Source organism: Uloborus diversus, chromosome 2 (genome assembly GCF_026930045.1).
Source record: "Uloborus diversus isolate 005 chromosome 2, Udiv.v.3.1, whole genome shotgun sequence".
In the NCBI taxonomy this organism is placed as follows: domain Eukaryota; kingdom Metazoa; phylum Arthropoda; class Arachnida; order Araneae; family Uloboridae; genus Uloborus; species Uloborus diversus.
Genome location: NC_072732.1, coordinates 53016704 through 53030277, shown reverse-complemented (window position 1 = coordinate 53030277; position 13574 = coordinate 53016704). Strand labels below are relative to the sequence as shown.

General features: G+C 34.3%; 1 protein-coding gene across 4 annotated transcripts in view; it reads right to left on the bottom strand.

Moving 5' to 3' along the window:
* The window catches only part of LOC129217035 (ribitol-5-phosphate transferase FKTN-like), a 97073-nt gene that overhangs the window by 6933 nt on the left and 76566 nt on the right, over window positions 1–13574 (bottom strand). For all 4 annotated transcript variants that reach the window (XM_054851270.1, XM_054851269.1, XM_054851271.1 and 1 more), the window contains 2 exons: window positions 10691–10959; window positions 6220–6509 (listed from right to left, as the gene is read on the bottom strand). In XM_054851270.1, coding sequence (XP_054707245.1) covers window positions 6220–6509; window positions 10691–10959 — 559 coding nt within the window. The remainder of the gene's footprint in view (window positions 1–6219; window positions 6510–10690; window positions 10960–13574) is intronic.

Genomic DNA, 13574 nt, shown 5'->3' with positions numbered 1-13574 from the left:
ACATCTAGCAAATTTGCATTTTTAACGGTGTTATGTTTTTTGTTACAGCTGTTGTTGTACTCAAAATGCTTTTTCTGCTACTTTCTACGCCTTTCCCGCTATTTACTCTGGGGTCTTTTGGAGCATCAAAGCTTTTTGACTAAGACACCATTCACGCAATTTTTGCCTCTGCAATTATTTCAACAACAATCTTATGAAAGTTTCTCAGTCTGTTTTTAGTCGAGTTATTTTTGTTGGTACACATAAGTTTATGAGTGATTTTACCACTAATTAGAAATATGATTAAATTTGAGAATTATCAATATTAGTATTTTCCATAACATGACATTTGCTTTCGTAAAGTGAATATGAAAAATCACTTCATGTTCCCCGTTTGGATGATGATAGATAATGTATTATTTATATTTTTAGTAAATCCTATTTTTATTCATACGATTAGATTAACATCGAACAGGCAAGCTTTAGCGTCTTTTTTTTACAATCTAAAAGTTGTAAATGTGACAAAAGGAAAAAAAAGAGAAAAAAAAAAGAAAGTGCAACATTAGTGATTCTAAATGTTTATGTTTTTCCGGCAAAAAGCATGAATTCCTACTAGAAGAACGGATCACTGCACATTAACAAATTAGTAAAACTCCACGACCGATGAAAACATTTGCAGAATTTTTTTTTCTAAAACTTCAGACAAAGAAAAAGCGAGAAGGTATTCCTTTGAGTAAATTATGGAAGCTCTCTTCGACATTACTCATGCAGATGTTTTGGAAAATATCAAAAATGAAGAGGACAAGAAATTCTTCAGCTCCAAAAAGAACGACCAGACTCCATGGGTGGTGTTGACCCCAAACACAAAAGGAAGAAAGAACAAACATTTAAGAAAAAACAATGGACGTTACTCGAAAGAAACGAACGGAACGATAATTAGTCGCAACAGCATGTGGCATAGCTTCAAGCAACCCAAGCAGTGAAGGTTTTGACGACAGTGACAGCTCTTCTTCTGTCATTGATAAGCAATTAGCAAGTACCAGAAACTGACCCAGAAGCAGCGACACTTAAGAATTCTGACATTACGACTCGCACAGAAACACAAATTACATTGCAGTTTTTTACTCCTCGTCGATATGAAAGTTTTGATAGATGTAAAATCACTATTAGAAATAGAATTTATATACTGGTAGAAGCACTTGGACGTGATACTGAAGACCTGATCATAAATAAAACTTCTCTACAAAGCCTCCGAAAACAAATGTAAAGACAAGCTTAAATTCAATAAAAATTTAACTTAAACGATTGGAAATAACTAGTGTTACACTGGGTTGGAAAATTGCTCCCAGCACTCGCAGGAGTTAATAAGACAGATGGATTGGCAATAATAATAACTTTCCAAGCCAAGGAGCAAATGTTAGAAGTCCCTGAAATCATCACATTATCAGGAGAAGAACAAGCCTGGCTTTTCATCTAGCAGTTGAAAGGTGGGGATTAAACAACAATATTCAAACACTTTGCTGCGATACAACAGCTGGCCACAAAGGTCAAATAAATGGTGTTTCTATCTATCCAGAAAAGTTGTGCGATCCTAATCTGCTGTACCTTCCTTGTTTTCATCATATTTTTGAGTTAACTTCAAAGGGATGTTTTGAATCTCTAATTATACTTAACTTCTTGACCAGAAGTGGCATTTTTTTCAAAAGATTAGGAGGAGCCTGGAAAAAACCTGATAACTGGTAGCAAGGAAGTACCTGGTGATATACGCTCAATCATGCCCGGGTTTCTTGATCAACACCTTTCAGCTCAGAAACAACAGAGCGACGGTTACCGAGAACTGTTGGAATTAAGAATGATATTTTTTGGTGGGATTTCAAAGAGTGGTATATCATTTCGTAAGCTAAGCGAAAAAAAAACTTAAACTTATTTAAATAAAGAAGAACTTCAGTTGAAATTTACTTTGAAGAGCCTTCGGCTAACCATTATGGTACTCCCGTTAGAGGAAGCCACATCTCTCGTACATCCACGCAACCATCATCTGCGCCAAAATAAAGCCATGTCCCCAACCGGGGAACTTTCAACATACCACACCAGAGGATAAGGGGCAGGGCCTCAGGTGCCTCAAGCAACGAACTTATATTTCCGTGGCATTTCGTAAGATAGGAGCTGCAAGTCGTGCTAGGTGGATGTCAAAATCCATTTATGCACTCAAGAGTTACTTATTTCAGGATCAGTTTCACTTATCTGAAAGGGAGAAGACCTCTTTAAGAAGACTATGTATTTTTCTTGCTCACAAGTCAGCGTTCGAGCTGGGTTTGTTTCTCTTCCTTGAAACAGTTATAGCTCCATATGACAATTTTATATTTATACGTCAACTGATCGATTACCAATATATTAATTCAGAAATCAGCAAGGCTGCTCCCAAAAATTTTTTGAAACATTTCTGGTACTTAGCTTTCGAAAGTATGGCTTTATCTTTATTTGTTGATAATTTTTCATTCCAACCACGGTTAAGAGAAACATTGCAAGTATTACGTTAGAAGCAGGTAAAAATGAAGAACAGGAAGAAGCAGAAAACCATCAAAAGAGATACATTTAATAATTTTTTCTAAGTTTAGAACTTTTGTAACACCTCCTGGTTACATAAGCGGAAAGGAAAAACTTGATAAAATAATTGTTGTGAATGATGCTGCAAAAAGGGTCGTGAAACAAAATCAGGAATACAATAATATTGTCACAAAAGATGAAAGTAAAAAAGTGTTTTACAAAACGTTGGTAAAGACCGTAAAAGATATCCTACTGCGACCAACAACAATCAACAATCAGTAAAACAATCACTTAGGAAACAATCACACAAACAATCACTTAGGAAAAAAAATGTTAAATGTTCACTTATTTCCACTGCGTTTTGATTCCATAGAAATTGTTTGTCATAATAAAAAATATATATTATATGGAAGCTGTTGTGTTACTAAAGAAAAATTAAATATTTTAAAAATTTCACGAGATTTCTAGGACTGATTGAATTTCAAGGCATTTGAGGCACCCCTAAAAATTGTCCAAAAGAAGGGAAATTTTGCACAGCCTGTTTTTTTTTGTTCATTGGAACATGATAAGAGGGTGGGAGCAATGAAATTCTAACCTTCAAAAAATACCCTATAGCTAAAGGGCCACCCTAGTAAACATACAACAAAAGGAAATAGATTACAAATTTTGAAATATAATACAAATGTAGGCAATTATAACCAAATGAAAACATGTAAGAACTCACACAGGCTTCAGTTAAGTTATTAGTTAGAAAATGTCATTCAACTGACAAGGTTATTTTTCAGGTATTTTGGAATTGTAAAGTGCCTTAAACACAAAAACGTACCCTTTATCGCCCTCCACCCATCACCAAAACTGCGATCGTAAAAACGGACCATTAAATACCAGTAGATATAAAAACACCAGGAATCATTGATTTCGCTAACTTAATTAAAGATATTCGGTTTGAAATGAAAAGAAAAAAAAAACCAAAATAAATAACTAGACAAATAAATAAATTAAAATAAATAAAAGAAAAGAAACTAAATAAATGAATAAAAATATTTGTACTAACTCGAGGTAACGCTTACCAGAGACCCAAGAGAAAGGTTCAATTAGGATTGGAAGCGAGCTTTCATAGCGCGATATTATTTTTAACGAAAAATAAGCACACGAACGCCACTTATGGCGACTGGGACTTGATTCTTTGGTATTCATTTTCAATGAAATGATTGCCAGTTAGCAACTGGTGACCGCTGATCTAGAGCTTGATACCAGGTGAAACCTGTATGATGCATTTGAAAAATAGTTTTTTTTCACATGTATTTTGCAGCTTCGCAAGTATGATTACGTAATTTCATCCCGTTTTCCATTAGCCAAAAGTTCACTTAATGTAAGAAGGTGGATCATGTTTTGTTTTGAACAATAAGGAGATATTCAAAATCAGTACTGTGATTTTTTTTACTGCAATTTTTACGATCTTTTTACAGTGATTTTTTGTTTCAAATTTTGCTTCTCTTTCACAACTACTTTTTGGTTTAGTTTTGTATTCATTGGTCCACTTCATATGTGAGTGAATTCGGACATGCTAAAGGTACATCGTTAGTAAATCTGTCTGGGTCTGTCATTTTCTTACAGCGTACCTGAGTGCAGAGGCCTTCTTTAACAAACTAGAGTCAGTTAATAGGCGTTTTACTCGGTGCCTCCAGTAAAAATGGTTGATTGCAAGTTGAAGTTTTAAAGCTGATGTTCGTCTCTACATAGTATAAAATGAAGTCTCCAAAAAGCGTCTGTTTGTTTGAACTCGCAAAACTCGAGAACTACCCGGCCGATTTTGCTGAAATTTTCACAGTTTGTTCCTTTAAGTCCTGAGAAGGTCTGCAGACCAGTTCGAAAACAATTCGATGAATAGTTCTTTTTTTATTCCAATTTAGGCCCAATTTTCACATAAATTCCCGAATATGGGGGTGAAAAATTACTCGCAAATAGTAATATTACATATCGTTGGAAAGGGAAGAATTTCCCGCGTTCTACGCAATTTGTTCCAATGCTCTAACTTAATTGCGGCAGGAGTTTTTTACGTTTTTAGCTCGAATTTTTTTAGGCTTAGCTGAAATTTAGGTACTACTTTCCTCATTAAATCCATCAATAAAAAGTGAAGGAATTGTCCCACAGTTTTTTTTGACAGCATTGGAAAGAGCTGTTTTTTTTTACTCCAGATCTAACTCGACCTAAGGTCGAAAGTTTAACCCTCTATCTCCATTAGAAAAAAAAGTTACAAGCGAATTAAATGAAGTTCAAAAATCTGTTCTCTATTCAAGTTTTTAAGCATTTTATTTTGCGTTTCCACGGTAACGCTTTTTGAATTCATTGCTTATTTCCATCTTTCTCATTTTCAATTCTTAAACTTATTTTATTTTGTGTTTCCATGGTTACGCATTTTAAAGATAGTCAGTACCCCCTATACCATCAATGTTAATTTGCACAGGTTCATGTACCTTTTTCTGAAAATCTATTAAAGATACGATAATGAAATTTTTTCTGTACCTTAAGTAGACTCTTTTCTCTATACTGAAGTAAAATTTTACAGAAAGGAAGCTTAGTTTTTATTTAAAAAATTCTAACGCGTAAGTCACTGTATTTTTTTCCAAAAATGCCATTTTGCAACACGAAATCAGCTGTATAAAAAATTATTTTTGGAATATGAGAAAAATTTTACTTCAGTATATGCAACTAGATGTATGGAATAGGTGATAAAAATTTCAAATCCTAACACAATTTAGTTTCTGAGAAAAAGGAACATTTAGTTTCAAAAATACCATTTCGAGATATTGCAATTTAAAGGGGAAAATCATACCTTATCAACATATGTTTACCTTTTTTTGAAGCACTTTTTAACTTCTAATATGAGCACGATCAAGAAATTTGTATCATTAAAAAGGTATTGAAATGGAGTTTCAAAATATATAAAAATCAAAAAATCAATTTTTTGAAAGTATTTAGGGTACTGACTCCCCTTAAATCCATCTTTCTCATTTTATTTTAATTTCTTAAAAGTATTTTAGTATCTGTCGTCATTGTTTGGCGAGAAAATTTTGCATGATGGTTTTTTTTTCTTTCATTTAATCCTGGTTATTGAAGATACTTCACTTGACACAATGGTTTTTTTCAAGGTAGACCGGGCAAAGCCGGGCAATGCAACTAGTTTTTTTATAAACAAGAATCCTTAACATTTTTTTCCAAATGATATTATATAGCGTGCATTATTCCTGACTAATTGGTATGTTTGTTATGTGTCTCTAGTGTATTTGATGGTGTATTTTTTTCCCATGGTTGTACTTGGCTCATAGTTATGTTAATAGTTATAAATCCTAGACGACTAAAAAATACCCTAGCGACTGATTCTCTCAAAACATGAATCTTTCAAAAGCCAAGTTACTCTGAATTTTCTTATCAACTCTGAGAAACAATTTGTCAATTGCTTACAATGTTTTTCTTTTGCATAAGATTTGCAGTTTTTGTCGGTCCCTCGTTATGATCATTTTTTTCCCCAATTTACCCGATTTTTGCAATCACCTATAAAGGCGCTTTTAGGTAAAATCTACATCAGAAAAACAAAAACAAAGACATGAAAATCTTAACTTAATTATCTAATCAGGATTTTGGATCGCCATTGCTAGATGCTAAATGGAAGACGCTAAGACATCTCCTTACCTAGCATTGTTCCAGACCATATCCAATGATTCATAAGGAGGGAACTGAGATCGTATTTTAGTTGGCGAATCGCGATGACAGTCCTCTTGACAAACTTTTCTGCTGACTCCGAGGCACGATCCCCACGATCTTTCTCCGAAGTTTTGTTTTTAAATTCTGCAACTATCGACTTGTTGCATTCCAGGAAACGAGAATGTTGGATCTGGAAGAGGAAGTAATCTGGACGGGTTGGAATACTGAACTCCGAGTGGGGGAAGAGTAAGTCCAAGTTCGCGGGAATGAACTCAAAACTGGAAAAGAAAAATAATTATATAATGTTGCAATAAACTAAACACAAAGAATAGAAAAGTGGTTTACTGGTCACGTAATCGCCTCGAGCGTACATACGAGGATTGGAACTTCTAATTTAGTGTCAGCTATTTATTTACATCCAATATAAAAATGATATATGCTGCTAAATTTTAATTCCCTTCAATATAGTCACCAGCATTACGTACAACCTAAAATTGTACGTTCATTTTTATGCATTTCTGCCTCATTTATATGTAAGTTGAGTTACTTTTAATCTACATAGAAACAAGAATTTGGTGTCGTTTGAAAGCTAATGCCTTGTTGTTGTTGTTGTCGGCATATCCGTAACAAACTACTACGGAAAGATTGGTGCCATTGCCTTCAAAGGTTGACTTCTTCATTAACAGATAAGACAACACAAGAAAGATTTACAGCACACAGAGAGGAAATAACACCCGGGCACAGGCGATAATCGAATCCGTAACCTCCGGCTATGAAACGAAGCTTCTACCATAGAGCCATGAATGCCCTAATCTAATACTTTGAATATCTTGAACACATAAAAACAGAAAAAGATTTTTTTGCCAAAAAGGTTTTAGGGTACCAACTTCCCTTAAACTTCATGAATTCAGTAGTTTTATTTTGGAATTTTCGTTTGTATGAACTTTTTTTGGGGGAAAAAGCCTGATCTGGTTAGAAGTTAAAAAAACTTTCTTATGATTATAACTCAACTAATTCAACTATGCAGCATTATTTTTTTTAGAAAATATGAATTCAGAGAAGATGTCATGTGAACGTGCACGCAGTATACAAAAGCATAAAGTTCGTTTCTACAGCCGAGAACAAGAAAAACGAATTGTAAAACATAAGATCTAGCGAATCAATACTGTTAGAGAATTTGTTTTTTGTGTTATAGTTTCGGTTTAGAGATAAGATGAGGTCAAAAATTAAAGTCCCGAAAATAAGATTTCAGCGATAAGACGAGGATTCAGAAAAACAACAACCAGTACTCATCATCTCTATTGAAAGTATAAAATAAGGTATTTTAGCGAGGTACTGTCTGACCACGGATTGTATGGAAAGACAAACATCCGTTTTACAGCCGGAAATGGACGAATCTATTATTTTTTTTTTTATCGATGTCAGTTTTTGCAGAAGCAGAGTTTCATTCAAATGAGCGGAATACGCGCATCAAATTTTTACTTTTCCCCATTATTCACATAGATTCGTCTTATCTGGACATTTGAAAATTCCATGCAATCCGTGGTTGGACAGTACATAAATTTTCCTTTGGAAACCTTTCGATTTGTTTCACTAGCGTTGTAGCAATACTGTATTAATAACGGAAGTTTATAAGTACAGCGATGAAGAAGTTTTGATAAACACTAAACGAAAGAGATGGAGATAATTGAAAACATTTAATTATAACCTTTTTGATGTACATACATAGATTTAAAAAAAAAAAAAACTATTTTAATTTTTTCTTTCACATATAAGTACAATATTAATTGATACACTAGAAAGTCTTGCCAAATAGTGTCAATAAATATTTTAATGCAGCAAAAACAAGTTCCAGGCTAAGTTAGTTCGAAACTGTTGTCAAATCGCCAAGCAGATATGTTGCTAAAGTAGCGTTAATTATGCGTTAAAAGCTGGGACGTAATTATATTCCATTGAGAGAGCATGTAATGCTTGTGCATTGTTATTTTAGGGGATCGGAGAAAATTTCTTGCTCATTAATGCATCCAATTAAAATTTTGCGCCACCTTCAGACCAACGAATTATTTTGCGAAGGATAAAATTTATGTCCGTTGGCCTGAAGCAACGAATTAACTTTTGATATTCATATACAGTACATTTTTTTGCGACCAATAGGGAAATTGAGACCGAATTGTAAAATATATAACTTGGCAATGGTAGTTGTTTGTAAAAAGTTTTATAAATACAGTATAATAAATAATGTTGAGTAATAGATAATGTTGTAATATAGTTGTAATAGATAACGTTGATATTTCAGTGAGAATACGTTCACAAAAGTTTTAAATCGATAGATAAAACCAGGGTTGCGGATTCGGAGGAAAAATGACCGCCTCGGGCTCCGACACCGATTACAGGAATTTTAGAACCTTCGATTTAACTCCGACTCCTTTACCCCAAATTCAGTACGACTCCGACTCCGCAGGCACGACCAGAATTGCGGACTTTGGGGGAAACTAACAGACTCTGACTCTTGAAATTTTAAGCCTCGAGTTTCCCGACTCCTCTACCCTAAAATCAGTCCGACTCCGACCCTTCGACTCCACAGCACTCGATAAAACATATAGCATCACACTACATTACTATCTTTACTAATAATAAAGCTGAAAGTCCCTCTGTCTGTCAGGATCTCTGTTACGCGCATAGCGCCTAGACCGTTCGACCGATTTTCGTGAAATTTGGCACAAAGTTAGTTAGCATGAGGGTGTGCACCTCGAAGCGATTTTTCGAAAATTCGATGTGATTCTTTTTCTATTCCAATTTTAAGAACAAAGTTCTCATAAGATGGACGAGTAAATTACGAAATTATCATTACGTGGAACCGTAACATTGGCACAAGCGAATTGGCGAGAAAATTCACCATACATTGTTTGTAAATATACAGGCGAACCAAAAGACCTTTTAATTTTCTATTACGGGCAAAGCCGTGCGGGTACTACTAGTTGATCATAAACACAATTAGAAGAGATTATCTAAATAAGCGGGAAAAGATAATTAATCGACTAATGAAGAAAAGCCATTGTATAGGTGACTTACTTTCTTCTATATTAAAATTATACTTTGAATATAGAATGAAATGTGATCCTAAAATAAAGAGAAAAATTAAAATGTTGTTGGTGGTGGTGTGGTGTCCATGGGAAGAACTATATCTATCCATTTGTGTGCAAAACACAGGCAGCCAGCACTTTGATTTTGCTGGAGTACAGACCGATGTCAGTAGGAGAGAATTCCCCAAGCCGAGCCAGAGATCTTAAAACCAGGGTTGTCAGACGTCCCAGATTTCAAGGGACAGTCCCGTATTTCGAACAATTGTCCCGCGTCCCGGGGAACTTCCATATGGCACGGCCCAGGTCCCCTATACTAGCTAATAACAATATTTTACAAAACGAGACATTATTTTAAGGGAGAAAAATAAAGTAAAACGAAAAATGAAATAAAGAACAATTTGAAAATCACGTGGCAGCAAGCGCAAAAATTATTCGTTTAAATTTGGTTTTTGTTTTGGCGGCAGACGGAGCCGAATGATTGCTTCCTCTTGACGCATTGACTAATCTAAATAAAATATATCTCTGCGCACGCGTCGTCAATTGCATTTAAAGGAATTTTTATACTTTGATTGGCGACATTTTGTAAGGTTTAATGCTTTGTTACGATTGAATTTTTCAGATTTGACATACGAAGAGACGTTCTACGTCGGAAAGCACCCCTTAAAAATACACCATATCCAGTAACTGCCCTCAACCTCAAAAATATCCCCCCTCCCCTTTCACTCCTAGATTCCAGTCCCATATTTACTGTTCTTAAATCTGGTATTCCTGCTTAAAATGGTGGGGCACTCGAAAATATGATTGGTGTAAGTGGGACATTATTACGGTTACTGCAGAGACGGTAGGTTTGGATCGTCTTACCTCAAAAGACTGCAGTTCAAAGGCGGGTAAGTTTTGGTAAGGTCTCTATTTGCATTTTTATTTCACACATCTGCAACCTTCTCGGAGGCAATGGCAACAACTTTTCCATGGGAGATTATTTAAATACCAGAAAATCGCCCCTCAAGTCATGACGGGTGAAAATTGCTTCTACATTTGAATGAAGCAATTGCCTGTTAGGTGATATTTTGGAAGTTGAAATTTTAACCCTCACTCCAGCAGCTTAACCCTAAACTCCAGTAGGTAGCGTTCGTTGTTGACCACTTTTTCGTTTCTTCATTCCCCTGACGTGACGTAGTCTTACCACTAAAACAGTCAAGTTACCGGATCCAGTCCAGCCTTATCACAATAAAGCCTTTCATTGCATTTTGACCAAAACATATTATCAATTTATTATGCCGCGGCGCGAGTTTCATTGTTGATGACGTCAGTAGCGTTACCCGATCATTGGCTATTATATATATGAGGATTGCTAAAGTGTAGAGTAAAAATCTCACTTGTCATAGGCAGAAGCGTCCTTGAAAAAGACGATGTCTTGAATGGATGGAATGTCTGAGCTTGATGGTAACGATTGATGCCACAAATAATTGCTTCTGTTATAAAACACAACGATGTGGATGAGGAATTTTTCATAACTGTAAAAAATATGACTAATGAATTCGCTGCTTTTTGCGGTCGCATTCTTGGGAACCATCCAGTCTGCTATGGGACTTTTGGCAAAGAAGGGTTGGAACCCAGCTGCACGAAAATTTTCTTTGGTTTCTTCCTGAAAGTATGGTAATAAGTATGACTTAATTTATCCATTTTTTAAAGACAATATGTTTTACCTTGTACTATTAGTTATCATAAAGGAAACTTTTGCCTTAAAAAAACCAACATTTATTTTCTGTAGGCTAGTGAATTAGCATTGCTGGTTATCGATTATTGGCATAGATGAGGATAAAAACCCCAAGAAAGCAACGTCAGCAAATAAATTTCATTCTTGCTCAAGAGAAGTCTTGATTGAAAATTTTCATCACGATTACTATTAGCATTACATTTGCAAGGCAACGAAATTTGTAACAATGGCTTTTATATTTAAACATTTGATGGGGAAATTACATGAAATTTGCTATTTTCCATCCTAACCGAAAAAAAAAATATACATATATTTCAGAATTTTCATATTTCAGCGTTAAGTTGTACCTTAAGATTAAGCAAATCATTTAGTGAAATCCAGAAGTCTCTAAGTGATCTAGTTGCTGAAATATAAGTAAAAGCAAGCCTCAGATTACTCCGTGACAATCAGGCCAAGTATAAGAAAAGCGCTTAATAATAATAAAAAGATTAAGAAAAATAGCTCTTTAGTAACATTGGTTTAAAATAATGTAACACATGTATGGACAGAGAACAAACAGTTGCAACAAGTGTATATAATCTGAAATGAAAATTTTGTTTGAAAAGGTATAATGGTTTGCAGATGCAATCATAAAGAGGTATAAAATATTCTCGCTGTTTCTTTACATAACGCCCTCGTATAACGATAATTGTAATAATTAAGTTTATGTATTTAAAGATCGCAAAGAAGCTACATTTATTTTATCCAAATTTAAAAATAAGTAAAAAAGTACAAAAAAAAAAAAAAAAAAAAAAAAAAAAAACCCGCAACCTATGAGATGACGTATGTCTTGTTTTGCCAGAACCTGAAAACTTATGAAGACTAATATTTCATCTGAACTTTATGTATGACAGGAAGCAAAGTATTTAAGCATTTGTTTAAAAGCTTTCAGAATTTTTGTATGGATTCAAAACTTTTCTTCGTCGGAAAAGAAGCAATTTTTCACTCACGGACACTCATGACCCACTTTTTTTTTCTGCTTTTTAATGCACAGGTTATTTATACGTATAGATACATTTGTTGATTTCTTTTAGCAGGAACTTTTACAGATGCAATAAATTTAAAATCGAGGCCTTAAAAAATAAAAATATAATCTCCCTTCTAAATGTCATTTGGTGGTAACATTTTGAATTTTTTCATATAGTGTAGAATTTTTTTATTTGATTTATTTCTTCGAGGCAAGTTGAATTCAACCAGTTTAAAATGAGTTTTCTTCTCTTCTCAGACTTTTAATTTTTACTTTTGTAATTTTAGCATAGCCTTTCATTTGTCTAAATGTCTTATATTTTAGCGTGAAAAATTCAGGGTAATTCGCAACTAAAGAGCTCGAATACGCTACCTTGCGGTGATTAACACTACTACCGAAAAAGGTAAAACATTCCATTCCACGTGTTTTCTTTGGGGTAAATTACAGGCTTCAGCCAGTTTGTGGTATAATGTAATTTCAGAAAAATAGAAAAGAAAGTTTCCCACAAGCACGATGAAAAATTACTGTCATTCACTAAGCGTCAAAGCAAGTTATAAGTTACGGCATGTGTTTGTTTTACCTTTTTCATCCGCCATTATAGAGTAGCTGGAGCGCCCCCTATAGTTTTTCGGAGTTGCGAATATAAATGTTATGCATGTGCGTTAGTTAAAACATTTTGGTACAGTCTGACCATCGATGAGATAGAAAGACAAATATCCGGCTTACAGGTATTGGACGCATCTATTAGTTTGCAGGGATAACAGCTTTGACAGATGTGTTTAAGCCTTTAAATTAAGCAGAGTCACATTAAACTGACGAGGAATGCGCATCAAATTTTAATCCCCCCCCCTCTTTGAGATAGACCCGTCTTAACTGGACGTTTGCCAATTCCATATCATCCGTGTGAAGACTGTAACATCAATAAACACGGATATTATTGAAGAGTCCAAAAAAAAAAGGCAAAAATTTAGTGACAGTGGTGTTACTTAGGATTTTTTCACAATAGTGAATCGACCAGCGATGGGGTAGAATTACGGTAACCGGGTCGTGGGGATAAATATTTCATTCTGGCAATTTTGGTTACGGAGCAATTTTGGTAACCCTACACCAAAGCTGATTTCCTATTCGTTTGGCCAATCAACCATTTCAGAACACACTCTTACAAAATTGTAATTTATTTGTCCATTTTTTTATATTTAATTCCATAGAATAATATTTTAAATTTTCTCAAAGGTTTTTTTTTCTGAAAATTGGCAACGTACTGTGCTTTGTCAATTTTTAGATCTTCGAAACATTTTATGAAATTTTACATCACGAAATGTTTGTCACTTTTAACTTTTTTAAGTTTTAGAATTAAAAATTAGTTATTCATACCTTTTGGATACTTTTTTGGAATGTGTCCGCAGTAAGTTATTTCCTTCATGTTTTATTGTTCTAACTTAAAAGTTAAAATTTATTTATTATCGTAATAACTAATTCAGTAAGTTAGAATTTCAATTTTAGTTATGATAACGTTCTCTGAATGGATCTTTTGATG